At 44.9% G+C, this 15,789-nt stretch overlaps 1 protein-coding gene across 2 annotated transcripts in view; it reads left to right on the forward strand.

Moving 5' to 3' along the window:
- The window catches only part of ATF6 (activating transcription factor 6), a 243,267-nt gene that overhangs the window by 38,438 nt on the left and 189,040 nt on the right, over positions 1–15,789 (forward strand). For both annotated transcript variants that reach the window (XM_083156669.1, XM_083156670.1), the window contains exon 6: positions 266–445. In XM_083156669.1, coding sequence (XP_083012795.1) covers positions 266–445 — 180 coding nt within the window. The remainder of the gene's footprint in view (positions 1–265; positions 446–15,789) is intronic.

A 15,789-nucleotide genomic window follows, 5' to 3' on the forward strand; every position in this document is an offset into this window, starting at 1 on the left:
TTGTGCATATTTAACTCTGGGATGCAAAAGGGAGGAGTCTGCCTCTCAAAAGAAGTCAGAATAGGTGCCTTGCTCCTGCGGACCCTCCTACATCCCATGGTTGAGCTGTGTCACCAGGATGGACTCAGAGAAAGGGATTCGAATGGTAAGTTCTTACAAAAATCCCCTTATTCCTATTTTAATCAACAGTAGTAATTTTACCATGTTTTATGATGATAATGTCTTAATTTAGTCTGTATTGTGCTCATTATTCTGTGTTTTACAGGTAACGCAACTGCTAGACAGCGGAAACTTGCTCCGGTGGTGCCTAAGCCAGTTATACAGCCCAAAGCTATCCTGATTCCTACATCTGCAGACATCCATTCATCCACAGGAATTTCCCCTAAAACCATTATATTTCAGCCACTTACTACACTACTTCCAATTCAGCCAGCACCACAAACAGGTAAAAAACTAATCTTAATCTCTTGTTTTGACAACTTTTTATTTACTATGCACATTTAATCATTTACATGTTCTCTGCCACTGGAAGTTTTGACAAAAAACTTCAACATTTAAAATGAAAATACAATCTTTAGTTTTTGCTCCACTACCTGGGTTTTTTGTACTTATTCAGATCTGATCGCAGTACAAATTTGTTCCCAAAATGGCCAAAACCATGGCCCATGTTACATCTGCCCCCCCTGCAGCGCAGATGGTTTTGCCTATTTTGAGAACAAATTTGTACTGCGATGCGATCTGAATAAGAGCCTTTGTTTTATCTGTCCACTAGCTAGATAAACAAAATCCCTGGTAATTTTTTATTTTTTTTGAAGATCATGAAAACCCGTGGATCTGGGAATTTATCCCAGATCCTGTATGCTTTTGCATGAAAACAGGTAAATTCTTGCGTGAAAAATTGGAATTCAATTTTTTTTTTCTTGCAGAAGAAATGTATGGGAAGAATAAAGTAGCCAATCCAGATTTACTGATTTATAAAACCATACAACCTACCACAATTATAGTGGATTATGTGGTAACTGAAGCATAAGCATAAAAAAGGAGCTCTAATTGGATAGCCAGATAATGACCGTTAAGCTGGCCATCAGATCGATTGTGAGATAGGGCTGGTTGGAACAAAAACCTGGTAGTATATGAATGGCAGTTTGGCAGTTTTCCAGCGTTTCAAAGCAAATGGTCAACTGTTTGCGCTCGGATTTTGTTCCAACCAGCCCAATCAGACAATCGATCTGTAGATGTATGGCTGGCATAAGTCATATTTTGCGCTTTCTTCTATAATCCCCATGGCAGCCAAGACCTTGGGATTTCATATTGTTCTCTTAGACAGTTTTGTTTCCCTGGGTATAAAGCCCCGCTCTTCCCCTTCCTCCTTGTCGTTTTTTTTTTTTTTTCTGTCTCCTAGTTTAGTTAGATGTAGGCAGTGTTGGCTTTTGTTAATCAGTACCTAGCTTATTATGCAGGGGTCACTCTGGGGGAAGCAGCATGGGAGTGTGGTCTGAGAAGGTTTCTGCCCATATTATATTCCTGTAAGCGTGGCCAGCGGTGAGTCCTGTTCAGGCTGTGAAGTAAGTGTGCCTCTTATGTGGATAAGTCTAATTTTTTCAGTAAGAGTAAAATGCAGCACAAGGTGCTGGGAGGCTGACATGCAGGAAAATCGCGGTGTTGACCCAGACTCCCGGTAAACTGCTATTTCTCTTTCGTCCATCCTTGTGACACCGCTACCTTGGGATGTAGGAGGGTCTGCAGGAACCAAGGCACCTATGCTGAAAGCTTTCCTCTGGACGCAGGCTCCTCCCTACTGCATTTCATCATGCTTCAGTTCGTTTTAGGTGCCCACAGGAGTGTGTGCTATGCTGATCGGCTACTGCTGCAGCTGGCTTTTTTTCTTGGATTATTGACTAGAATAGCTAGGTTTTTATTGTTTTATTAACTTAGTTCTTTAGTGCAGGCTTTTCACACTGAGAGCGCAGCAGAGGCTGACAGAAGCGCGTTCTGTCAGCGCTCTGTGTGCAGGGGTGGGCTGTCTGCATCCACTGCACAGTGCTTAACCTCTGCTTTGCTGAGGTTTGCCTGGGCCCTGGAAGCGTCCGGAACCGGCTCCTTGCTTAGAAGGTGATCGTGGGGCAAGGACCTCCCGCGATAGCGGGCGTCATCTTGGAAGGGTTTATAGACTGAAATCCCACTAGGGAGGTGATGTCTATTACAGGTGTCCAGCGCAGCTGTACGACTCCAAGTGATCCCATAGTGAAGGGGAGGCACTGGAGGTGAGGAGAAACACTTGTGGGAGCGGCTAAAGGGGGAAAGGCTCCAATTTTAGCTTCATACCCCGCTGAAGCAGATACTTGGTCTCTTCCTACTCTGTGTGCTGGCGCCATTTCTCTCCGTACTGCGGAGCTGAAGCCTGGCTGTTTTTCTTCAAAGTACACAGGGTGCAGTTTCTCCTGAAAAGCGCTATCCCAGCTGACGCTGAGGTCACTGATAGCAAGCAGACAGATAAGTACACTGTATACATTGCTTTGCCTGACATTGTGCACCATGGGTTAAAAATGACTGACACGCGTGATGATGATGATGCTGCTGCTGTGGGGGGGAGGGGGGAGAGGGCGGGGCATGTTATTGGACTGCAGATTTTGCTGGGTAAAATTAACATGTGAACAGATGGATCAAGGGGACCTTTGCCCTGCTTGTGATACTGTGCCCAGTGATGCGCAAGCCCAGAGAGCTGAGCTACAAGAACCTGCGTGGGTTGCTGCGTTAGAGAGGTCTATGAATGCCTTGACTGAGGCTCTTAATAGGCAGAAGGATAACTTAAAGTATCCTGCCCCTAGTTCCTCCTCTCAGACTTCTATGGGATCCATTGCTCCTTCACAAGGGGACCCCATGTTATTGCAGGTCATACAGGACCCTGCACAGGGGATCCATAAGATGAATTCTCTTATGGAAAAGTTTGCAAAACCTCCTGAGAGTCCTTCCTCCAGGTGGCCTTCAGAAACACCTCCTCTGTTATCCTTAGATTCTGATGATTATGGTGTGTGTGCAGATGACTTAAATTGGGACCAAAGGGAAGAGGCTGATGCTTCTGTCCCGGGCATTGAGGATTTAATCCTGGCCGTTAAACAGGCATTGGACTTGTCTGAGGAGGACAAGGTGTATTCTTGACAAGGCTCATTGTGTATTCAAAAGAATGCGTAGATATTCTGTGACTTTTCCTTCGGATGAAGGTATGGTCTCCTTGTTAGGGGAAGCTTGGAAAGTTCCTGATAAAAAAGTGACTATGTCCAAGAGGTTTGCAAATATGGACCCCATTCCCGAGGAGCATGTGACGTTTGTGGGAGAAAGTCCCATTGGTAGACGCTCCTGTGGCTAGATTGTCAAAAGCTACAGCATTGCCAGTTCAGGATGGTGCAGCCTTTAAGGACCCAGTAGATAAGAAAGTGGAAGGATGCCTTAAAGCAGTTTTTGAGGGAGTGGGCTATACACTCCGCCCCATTATTGCCTCAGCTTTGGTAGCTAAAGCTATGATTGAGTGGGCTGAGGCTTTGGGAGATCAGCTGCGGCCTGATTCCGAGGCTTTTATCCTAGCAGAAAAACTCAGATGTGCAGCAGAATACATCACTGAGGCTGGGGAAGAAGGCGCAAAGATGGCATCTAAGGTATCCGCCACGTCTGTGTCTGCAAGGCGAGCCCTCTGGCTTATGGCCTGGGATGCAGACAGCGAATCAAAGAAAGCCCTTGAGACTTTGGCATTTAAAGGGGAGTTGCTTTTTGGTTTTGAACTGGAGTCAAAGCAAGCCACAGGGGGGAAAAATAAGTTTCTTCCTACGACAGCAAAAGCTTCAGGATCAAAGTTTGGAGTGTTTAAACCTGCCTTTCGCTCTTCCTTTCGAGGGGGAGCATCCAGCAAAGTACAGATGGGAAGAGGTAGATTTCCAGCAGGTAAAGGAAAAGCCTCCAAATCCAGGTTTGGGGCCTTTGGTAAGAAGCAGGTGTCAAAAGGAGAGGCTAAATCCTCTGCATGATGGGGTGGAGGCTCCCCATTCTGCTCTCAGAGTGGGGGGTCGCCTTCTGCAGTTTTGGGACAAGTGGAATGATCCAACCTCAGACCCTTGGGTTCTTTCAATTGTCTCAAGAGGTTATCGGATAAATCTCAGGGGGGATCCTCCGCAGAGATTTCTCCCAACCTCTTTGCCAAGGGAAGCCAGTTTGCACACGGCCCTTTTGGGGGCGGCATTGGCTCTCAGGGTGAAGGGGGTTGTGGTCCCAGTTCCTCAGGAGGAACGTAAGAAAGGTTTTTATTCACTCCTTTTCTTGGTGCCCAAACCAGACGGTTCTGTCAGACCTATACTAAATTTAAAGTCTTTAAATCAACACCTTTTGGGTGGATCACTTCCGCATGGAGTCCCTGCGCTCAGTGCATGGCAGCATAGAGCCTAGGGATTTTTTGGCATCCGTGGATATTCAGGATGCATATCTGCATTTACCCATATGCAAAGAACATCAGTCCTTTCTTCGCTTTGCGATAATGGAGACTCATTTACAGTTCCAGGCTCTACGCTTTGGTCTGGCAACAGCACCGAGAGTATTCACGAAGGTGATGGCTGTCATGGCAGCGTCACTCAGGTTGAGAGGAACATCTAACAGTGGCGTCACAGTTCTTGCAGGACATGGGATGGGTGCTCAATCTGCCCAAGTCCCATTTGATTCCCTCACCGAGATTGCTGTTCTTGGGAGTAATCCTGGACACCCATTTACACCGGTTATTCCTCCCAGAGTCTAAAGCAAGGGACATCCGTCTGCTGGTTTTATTGTTACTGCAGGCCTACAGTTTGGCAAGGGGTGATGGCGGCCGCCATCTTGGAAGGGCTTACAGCCTGAACGGACGACTCCAAGTGATCTCAGCAGGGGGAGGCACAAGGAGGTGATGAGACGATGTGGGAGCGGCTAAAGGGGGAAAAGGGCACCAATTCAGGCTTCCCACCCCGCTGAAGCAGGGACTTGGTCCCTTCCTTCTTGTGTGCGGGCGCCATTTTCTCTCCACAGTGTGAGCTGAAGCTGGCGAATCCTGTTGCTGCACGCAAGTTTGGAAGTCTCCTGAAGCGCTACCCCTGCTGAAGCTGAGAAGAACAGCAAGCAGACAGCTAAGTACACCAGTATAGACTGTTTTGTACCTTGCCTAACATTTTGCACTGTGGGTTATTCATGACTGACACAGGAGATGAGGCTGTTGCTGTAGAGGGGGGGGTGGAAGGGGTGGTTAAATATTCATGTGAACAGATGGACCAAGGGGAACCTTGCCCTGCTTGTAAGTCTGTGCCTGGCAATACACATGCCCAGGGGTCTGAACAAGAGCCAGCGTGGGCTGCAGCCTTGGGGAGGTCTATGAATGCCCTGGTTGAGGCTCTAAATAGACAGAGGGACAGTTTAATCAGGTCTCCTGGTCCTAGGTTTTCCTCCCAGTGATCCATTGCTCCTGCACAAGGGGACTCCGTATTAATGCAGGTCATTCAGGACACTGCGCAGGGGGTGCATAAAATGAATGCACTCATGGAAAAGTTGGCAAAAGCCCTGATAGTCCTAAATCCTCTAGACAGCCTTCAGTTGCACCTATGTTATTGGATGATTCAGATGATGAGGGTGTGTGGGCAGACAAATTGTCTGGTGACCATAGAGAAGAGGCTTAGGCTTCTGTCCCGGGCATTGAGGAGCTTATCCTGGCTGTTAGACAGGCGTTGGACTTGTCGGAGGAGGATAAGATTCAGGCTCAGTGCATTTTTAAGAGAATGCGCAGAGAAGCTGTTACTTTCCCTTCAGACCCTGGTATGGTCTCATTGTTAGGGGAGGCTTGGAAAGTACCTGAAAAAAAGGTGTCTATGTCCAAGAGATATGCAAATATGTATTCCATGCCCAAAGTGCATGTAAAAATGTAGGAGAAAGTCCCGTTGGTGGATGCACCGGTGGCTAGACTGTCCAAGGCCACAGCATTACCAGTCCAAGGTACAGTAGTGCAGCTTTTAAGGATCCGGTGGATAAAAAAATGTAAGGATGCCTATAAGCTGTTTTTGAGGGAGTGGGATTTACACTCCGCCCCATTATTGTCCAGCTTGGGTAGCGAAGGCTATGATTAAATGGGCTGAGGCATTGGCTGATCAGCTGCGGCCTGATTCTGAGGCATTTTTCCTGGCAGAGAAACTCAGGTATGTGGCATCACTGAGGCTGGGGAGGAAGGTGTCAAGATGGCGTCCAAGGTTTCCACCACTTCTGTGTCAGCAAGGTGAGCCCTTTGGCTAAAGGCCTGGGACGCTGACAGTGAATCTTAGAAAGCCCTGGAAACGCTAGAGTTCAAAGGGGATTGCTTTTTGGCTCTGAATTAGAAGCCATTATAAAACAGGCCACGGGGGGTAAAAGTACCTTCTTGCCTATCACCGCTAAGACCTCAGGCTCTAATTTTGGGGCGTTTAAGCCTACTTTTCGCTCCTCCTTTCGTGGGGGAGCATCCAGTAAAGGACAGGCAGGAAGAGGTAGATTCCCGGCAGGTAGAGGTAAGGCTGCCCGATCCAGATTTGGGGCCTTCAGTAAGAAGCATGTGTCAAAAGGAGAGGATAAATCCTTCGCATGACTGGGTACAGGCTCACCGTTCTGGTCTCAGAGTGGGGGTCGCCTCCTGCAGTATCGGGACAGATGGAATCTTCCATCATCCGACCAGTGTGTTCTGTCCATTGTCTCTACAGGTTACCGGATAAATCTCAGGGGGAATCCTCCAAAGAGATTTCTGCCAACCCCTTTACCACAAGAGGCCAGGGCATGCACGGTTCTTCTGGAAGCGGCCTAGTCTCTCAGGGAGAAGGGCGTTGTGGTCCCGGTCCCTCAGGAAGAACACAAGAAAGATTTTTATTCGATACTCTTCTTGGTGCCCAAACCAGACGGGTCAGTCAGACCCATTCTAATTTTCAAATCCCTAAATCAACATCTATGGGTGGATCATTTCCGAATGGAGTCTCTACGCTCAGCGCTTCACAGCATAGAGCCAGGGGAATTTTTAGCATCCGTGGATATCCAGGATGCATATCTACACAGACCAATATTCAAGGAACATCAGTCTCTTCTTCGCTTCGCGATATGGGAGACTCAGGGGTGAATTTATGAAGCTTGGAGAAGTGTTATCTATCCCCATAAAGAACGTTATGAGCAAGGTGATAATGGTTCAGCCAATCAGCTACAATATGTAAATTGACAGGTAAGAGCTGATTGGCTGAACCATTATCACCTTGCTCATAACGTTCTTTATGGGGATAGATAACACTTCTCCAAGCTTCATAAATTCACCCCTCAGTTACAGTTCCAGGCTTTACCCTTTGGTTTGGCCACAGCGCCAAGGGTATTTACAAAGGTGATGGCAGTAATGGCTGCGTCACTGAGACTCAGGGGGATAGTGATCATCCCATACTTAGACTACCTGCTATTCAAAGCAGAGTTGGAGACCAAGTTGGTGGAAAACCTGTCCATAGGAATGCAGTTTTTATATGTCCAAATCCCATTTAATTCCATCTCAGAGATTGCTTTTTCTGGGAGTAATACTGGACACCCATTAACACAAGGTTTTCCTAACAGAATCCAAAGCAAAGGACATCTGTCATTTAGTCCTTCTGTTACTGCAGGCTCACAGGCCTTCAGGCAAGATGGTGGCGACTTTTGAGAGGCTTCAATTTGCCAGGTTTCATTGCAGAATTTTGCAATGGAACATTCTATCTTGCTGGTCAGGAAACGCAAAGACCATGAAACAGGAAAGTTTGCTTCTTTCTCAGGAGACAAAGGAGTCTTTACTTTGGTGGACGGACATAGAGACGTTGCAGCTAGGGCGGTCCCTTCGTTCTTGGGACTGAGTCTCGGGTTTGGGGGCAGTTGCCCTTCACCATCGGTTGCAGGGTCTTTGGTCAAAGCAGGAATCTAGACTCCCAATAATTATATTGGAGCTTCATGCAGTTTGGAAGACTCTCTTCAGCAGGCAGAGGAGAGTTTGAAAGGCCTTCCTATCCGAGTGCAGTCAGACAATGCCACGGCTGTGGCTTACCTGAATCATCAGGGCGGGACTCGCGGCAGGAGGCAATGCAGGAAGTCTCACGGATCCTTACCTGGGCAGAGAACAACATTCCGGTTCTGTTTGCTGTCTTCATTCCAGGGATCCGAAATGTAGAGGCGGATTTCCTCAGTAGGGAGGATCTGCTGGAGGGGGAATGGTGCTTGCATCCGGAGGTATTCCAGGAACTTGTGACTCTCTGGGGGCTCCCAGAGGTGGACTTAATGGCATCCAGGAACAACTGTCAGGTTCCGAAGTTCTGTTCCAGGACCAGGGACCCAACCGCCTGGGTGGTGGATGCCATGACTGTTCAGTGGCAGTTTCATCTGGTATATATCTTCCCTCCGTTCCCAATGATACCGAAAGTGTTGAAATGAGTGAGGTCTCAGCAGGTGCAAACCATTCTGATAGCACCGAACTGGCCCAAGAGGTTGTGGTATTCGGACATTCTGAGGCTATCAGTGGAGTCTTGTCCTCTTTCTCTTCGTCAGGACCTGCTAAGGACCTGCTTTACCAGGACCTTGCTCGGCTCAGTTTGACGGCCTGGCTTATGAGACCACCTTATTAAAAAAGAATGGTTTCTCTGATGCGGTGATTCAGACTATGCTTAGGGCTCGTAAGCCAGTCTCCGCTGCAAATTATGTATGGAAGATTTACATCAGGTGGTGTGAGCGTCAGAAAGTGCACACCTCCAGATTCAAGGTATCCAGATTATTGGAGTTCTTACAGGATGGTTTCTCATCAGGGCTGAGTTTACATTCTTTGAAAGTACAGCTTTTTGCTTTATATATCTTCTTCCAGAAGAGGATAGCTTTTCTCCCTGAGGTTCAGACCTTTTTACAGGGTGTTACCAGGCTAAAACCACCTTATAGGCAGCTGGTGGCGCCATGGGACTTCTCTTTGGTTCTGTCTGTACTTCAGAGACCTTTTGAACCGTTAAGGTCAGCTGACCTTAAATATGTGTCTTGGAAACTTAAGTTTGTTAGCCATTGCTTCGGCAAGGCGTGTTTCTCAGTTAAGAGCATTGTCCTCTAAATTTCTGCATTTAATTTTTCATGAGGATAGGGCTGTGCTTAGAACAGTACATAAGTTTTTGCCGAAAGTGGTTTCCTCATTTCATTTGAACCAGGAGATTGTACTCCCGGTATTTTCCCCTCCTGAAGGGGCCAAAAATAGGGACAAATTTAAAAAGTTGGACGTAGTTCGCGCCTTGCGAATTTACGTGGACAGGGTAAAGGATTTCTGCTAAACAGATCTGTTGTTGGTTCTCTATGATGTGCATAATAAAGGTTGGCCTGCTTCTAAGCAGACCATTGCCAGGTGGCTTAGGTCAGTGATTGCCTTTGCTTATACCACGGTGAGTAGACCTGTTCCTTCTTGGATTAATGCACATACCACCAGGTCATTAGCTTCCTCCTGGGCTGTGCACCATGGGGCTACAGCGGAGCAGTTGTGCAGGGCTGCCACTTGGTCCTCTGTTCACACCTTTACAAAATTTTACAGGTTCCATGAGTTCGCGTCGTAGGACGCTTAATTCGTACGGGCAGTGATGAGAACTTCCCAGTCTGAGCGTACCCTCCCATAATACCGGCTCGCGAACGTCCCAAGGTGAAGCTGTGTCACCGGATTGGACGAAAGAGAAAAGGGGATTTTTCTAAAAACTTACCATTCTAACCCCTTTCTCTGAGTCCAGTCCGGTGACACAGCGATCCCTCCCCTACGATCAGTAAGTCATGCCGTGCATGTGTGTCATGTTATGGTAAGATGATTGTGCATATAAGATGTTGGGCATTGTACTGAGTTGTGTATCCTAGAGTGCTTTTTTAAGATTGAACTGAAGCATGATGGGATGCAGAAGGGGAGGAGCCTGCAGCCATAGGAAAAGTTTCAGCTATAGGTGCCTTGGCTCCTGCGGACCCTCCTACATCCCAAGGTGAAGCTGTGTCACCAGACTGGACTCAGAGAAAGGGGTTCGAACTGTATGTTCTTACAAAAATCCCCTTTTTTGCATATGCAGGGGTTTTGCTGCTTAGTGGAAACATGGATCTGCCTTCCCCCCCCATAAATCTGATAGTGCCCCTGTCACATTTGTGAGGTTTAGTCATTTGTTTTTTATGATTATGACAGGCTTATTATCACTTTTTTGTGTGGCTGCTAATCCTACAGTTCCTAAGAAGAAAGTGTCAAAAAAAGAAGTATACTAATAGGAATCTTATGGCCTGCATTAAGATATTTTCTGGTTCCCAGGATAAGATACACTGGGGCAGATGTATTAAGCCTTAACAAGAGATAAATACAAGTGTGATAACGAGAGATAAACGTCCAGCCAATCACCTGCTAGCTGCCATGTCACAGGCTGTGTTTGAAAAAAGTCAGTAAGGAGCTGATTGGCTGAACTTATCACACTTGAATTTATCTCTTGTTAAGGCTTAATACATCTGCCCCTATGGGAGAAATTTACTAAGATGTGTATTCTACTTCACATGTGATGTTGCTATGGGCAATCAATCAGATACTATCTTCTAGGGTGCTAAATAAATACGAAGTAGATTGGTTGCCCATATCAACATTACATGTGAAGTAGAATACACATCTTAGTAAATTTCCCCCTTTGTGACAAATGTGAAGTTTGTCCTGCACCTGTGCCTGACCAGCCCAAAATCCTGTTGGACATAATGGATTGGATGAAAAGGTTATTTGTATCCAAAGAGGAATTCACAGAATTTCTGGGGAATAAAAGATCCAGCACTGGTTTTAATTATGAGGAGGAAGTCTCCTCGAATGAGTTGTGGGATGATGTGAAAGAAATATCTATTGATGAATCGGGTGAAATTAAGGAAGATGTTAGCGTCTGTAACTTTGATACTGTGGAAAGTATTTTGAAAAGTATTTATAAGACGGATTTACAATGAGCCAGTTACACCTGGTGAATGTGAGGACATACTGTTTGAAGATTGGCCTGACATTTCCCGATCAGCAAGATTATGAAAGACTTAATATCGAAAGAATGGTCTGACCTATACAAGAGGCAGGGGAAGTGGCCCGAATTGACCATATCTATTATTATTATTTTTATTTATAAGGCGCCACAAGTGGTACGCAGTTCTGTATACCCTGTACTGTTATAATGTGTTCCTTATGTACGATATGGAACACATTATAACAGTACAGGGTATACAGAACTAGACATAAGTGACAGAAATATAAAAACAGAGGACAATTAACAGCACAAATCTCACAATACAGCTGAGATATAGGGAAGTGAATGAGAATAGATGCAGGTATAGATTGTAGGTGACTAAGAGAGCTGTCATTGAAAGGCAAGAAGAGTGCTGTGAGAACAGGAGGGAGGAGGACCCTGCTCTAAGGAGCTTACAATCTAGAGGGAGGGGCAGACAGACAAGTGACATGAGGTGCAGGTAAGGAGACCCGAAGCAAGATGAAATCTTTCTGAACTGGTGAATCCTGCCTAGGGTTGATTATGTGGATGCAGAGGTACCCTTACAAGATGGGGCTTCATTCAAGGATCCAATAGATAGAATGGAGGGGTCATGCAGGAAGTAGCATTTTTCCTCAGCTGTATCTTTGAAAGCTGGAGTCTCCATTCCTTCGGTAGCTAGAGCATTGAGAAACAATATTTGTTAAAAAAACGTAGAAGTTATTCAAAAGTTCATCTGCAAGGCCTTTTTGGATGTAGTGTCGTTTGCAGCAAGATCCATGGCGGCCAGGGTTACAGCCAGAAGAGCTCTATAGCTGACATCCTGGTCGGCAGATGCCCATTCCAAAAACAGATTAGCGACTCTTCCATTTGAGGGATCTTTGTTGTTTGGATCCAAACTAGATGCTCTCGCAGATTGCCTCAAAGAATAAATAGGTTTACGCTTCCATTATCATCCAGGCAGCAGTACAAATAAGCAAGGAGATATAGGCCAGGCCTCCTGTTTCTATTTAAGCAGGAATTGAGATAGGGGACTTCATGGTCTTGTTGGACCTAAAGGATGCCTACTATTAAGTTCCTGTCAGGTGTCATGGGGAAACACTTCCAGTTTACTTGTCTGCCTTTTGGCCTGGCTACCTCTCCACAAATTTTTACAAAAGTATTTATTGATTACTTTGCTTGCAGTACTGAAGAAAAGGCACATCTGTATTGGACTAGACCTAGACAAAATTCTGATTGCGTCTTCCTCAAGAAAAGAGTTTGCAAGAGATCTAAATTTGGTGGTGAACCTACTGCGAAGACATAGTAACATAGTAATTAAGGCTGGAAAAAGAAGTTAGTCCATCGAGTTCAACCTATCTAACTTGTAACTACTTTCTTGAATAAGTCATATCTATAGGATTCCCTTAGTGGCCAAAAATGCATCCAGTTTTGATTTAAATTCATTAACAGTAGTTGCTGTAATCACCCCCACTGGCAAGGAGTTCCAGAATTTTACTGCTCTAATGGTGAAGAATCCTCTTCTTAATTAGGAATTTATTTTCTCCAAGCCTCAGTACATGCCCACATGTCCTAAGTATAGGCCTGTTAGTGAACAAATAATTTAGCAGTTCCATATGATTCCAAATCCAGTATTTGAACATACTAATCATATCACCTCTCAACCTCCATTTCTCCAGTGAAAACATATTCAGCCTAGTTAACCTATCTTTGTATTCTAGTGATTCAAGACCTTTTACTAGCTTAGTCGCCCTTCTCTGTACCTGTTCCAATTCATTTGGGGGTATTCAATGCCGCAGCGAGCGGCCGGCGAGGGGGTTAAACAGCGAGGATTGCTGAAAATCAGCGATCCTCGCTGTTTAACCCCTGCGCCGGCCGCTCGCTCTATTCAACGTACTGGGGAAATCCTCGAGAATTCCCCAAAACAGCGAGACCCGCGGCTGCTGCAGAAAACTCAGTTTTTAGCCGCGGGTCTCGCTGCTTCTGGAGCTGCATCCGCCAATTCTCCCTCGCCAAAAAACGGAGCGAGGGGGAATTGGCGGATGCGGAGGCTGTGTTGAATGCTGTCAGGGTGAGTGGTGACAGCGAGCAGGAAGCCCTGCTCGCTGTCACCACTCGCAAACCGCATTGAATACCTGCCATTGATGTCCTTTTTAGGTGCTGTTCCCAGAACTGAATACAATATTCCAAGTGTGGTCTCACCAATGCCTTGTAAAGAGGCACTATGACATTGGCATCCCTTGAATCCATACCCCTTTTAATGCATGCCAGTGTCTGGTTTGCTTTTGCTCCTGCACTTGAGCATTGTACACTATTACCCAATTTTTCATCTATGATGACCCCCAAGTCCTTATCTACAGCAGAATTTCCTATAATAACTCCGTTTAGCCTAGAAGTTGCTTGTTCATTTTTGTTCCCATAATGAATTTCTTTACATTTTTCAACGTTAAACTGCATTTTCCACCTTTCCGCCCATTTTTCCAGTTTATTTAAGTTGCTTTGAAGTGTTTCCACATCTTCTACTGAGTTAATTTCTTTACAAAATTTTGTGTCGTCTGCAAATATTGTAATTTTACTGACTATGTCACATCCAATATCATTAATGAATATATTAAACAAGGTGGGTCCCAATATTGAACCTTGCGGGACTCCACTTTGGACCTTACCCCAGTTGGAATGTATGCCATTTACCACCACTTTCTGTCCCTGATTGTGCAACCAGTTTTTAATCCAATTACAAATGTTATCTCCTAACCCTAAATTGCGGCACCGTGTCAAAAGCTTTAGCAAAATCAAGAAGTATTGAATCAAAAGATTTCACTAAGTCCAGCCCCCTACTAACTTCCTCATAGAAGCTAATTAAATTAGTCTGACATGATCTCTTTTTGACGAACCCATGCTGAGCCTTATCACTTTCTCCTGTTCTAAGAAATTTTGGATACTATCTCTTATTATTCCTTGTAATATTTGCCCCACAATGGATGTATGGCTGACCGGTCTATTATTTTCAGGGTTAGTTTTGCTACCTTTCTTCCATATTGGTACTACGTCAGCTATGTGCCAGTCTGTTGGTACCATCCCCGAGTTTATTGATTCCTCGAATATCAGATATAATGGCAGTGCTATGACAGAACTCAATTATTTTAGTACCCTCGGGTGTATTTAATCTAGGCCAGGAGATTTGTTACTATTTAGGTTCTGTAATCTATTTTTGACGATTTCCTCACTCAAACATACAGTTTGGGAGCAATCAAAAGCCAAGCATTTAATCTGTGGGAGATCTTTTGAAGATTCTTCCCTTCTAAAGCAAAAAAATTAATTGAATAATTCTGTTTTCTCTTTTCCTTCGATTACTAGGGTACCCTGCTTATTTTTAGTGGGCCAATATTTTCCTTCCTTAACTGTTTCCCGTTTATATAACTGTAGAATTTTTTGGGATTAGATTTGCTATCTGCCGCTATTTTACATTCAGTCTCTAATTTAGCCATCTTGATTGTATTTTTTAATTTCTTATTACATTCTTTATATGTGGCAAATGATTTGGGTGTCCTATATATACATGTGTTGGTGATACATTTCCAGAAAAGCCACCTAATACCTACACAGATTATCTAGTTCCTAGGAGTATTAAGAGAGTCTGTGAAGTTTGCGGTCCTTGTTTCAAAAGAAAGGTGTGTAACTATTCAAACAATAATGGAAATCTTAGATAAGGCCATTAAAGTTATGCCTTCAAATCTTTGGTATGATGATGTCAACTATAGGAACTATTTCATGGGCTCATTGGAGATTAAGAATTTTCCAGTGGCCCGTTCTCCCGTACATAAAAATAGGTTGCAGCAAAGAAACTATCATCAGATTGATTGTTCAAGTAAAGAAGTCTCTGTATTTGTGGATGAATCCAGAAATAGAAAACAGAGCAACGTCCCTTCATTTGCCACATTTCCTTGTTGTTAAGACCGATGCAATCTCTTCTGGCTGGGGAGCTCATCTTGCCGAACAGACAATCCAAGGGGTCTGGACAAGTGAAGATAGCCGGAGATCTTCCAATTGGAGAGAAGCCAAGGCAGTGTAGAGAGCCATCAGATTGAATGTTCAAGGAACTTCCTCAGAAGGTCAGGGGGAGACATCTGAGGATATTCAGACATTACCTGAGTCTCATTTATACCACCAGGGCAGCACCAGGAGTCAGGCTCTGGTGGCAGTAATTTCAAAGATTCTGCCCTGTGTGGAAATAAATGTCTTCTCACTGACTGCAGTATACGTCCCGGGGAAAGAAAATACGCTGTCCGATTTTCCTGAGCAGAAACAAAGTTCTTCCAGGGGAATGGGAGCTGAACGGCGAAGTGTTTCAGCAGATTGTTAGAGAGTTCAGAGAACCAGATCTAGTATTGATGGTAGCCACCTCAACAAGAAGGTAAACAGATTATTCTCCAGATACTATCTTCCCCAGATATCTGTAGATACTTTTTCAGTACACTGGAACTGTTGTCTGGGGTATGTGTTCCCCCTTTGACTTATCGAATTCAATAATAGATGATCGGGTGACAGTAATTGTGATTCTACCATTCTGGCCTAGAAGGGCATGGTTCTCGACAGTGGTAAAGCTGTTAATTGGATACATCCCCAGAAGATCCAGGATACATGCCTGGACAATTATGTGGATATGTCTTATGCCTGCCTTAATGTGATAGTGAAAACCGGTCACTTATCAGGGTTTTTTTTTTCTTGGGAACTTGAGAAGATCCCGAAAAAAATCTAATAAAGGGCACCATAAGGG

This window comes from Crinia signifera, chromosome 8, assembly GCF_055691185.1.
Source record: "Crinia signifera chromosome 8, ASM5569118v1, whole genome shotgun sequence".
NCBI lineage: Eukaryota > Metazoa > Chordata > Amphibia > Anura > Myobatrachidae > Crinia > Crinia signifera.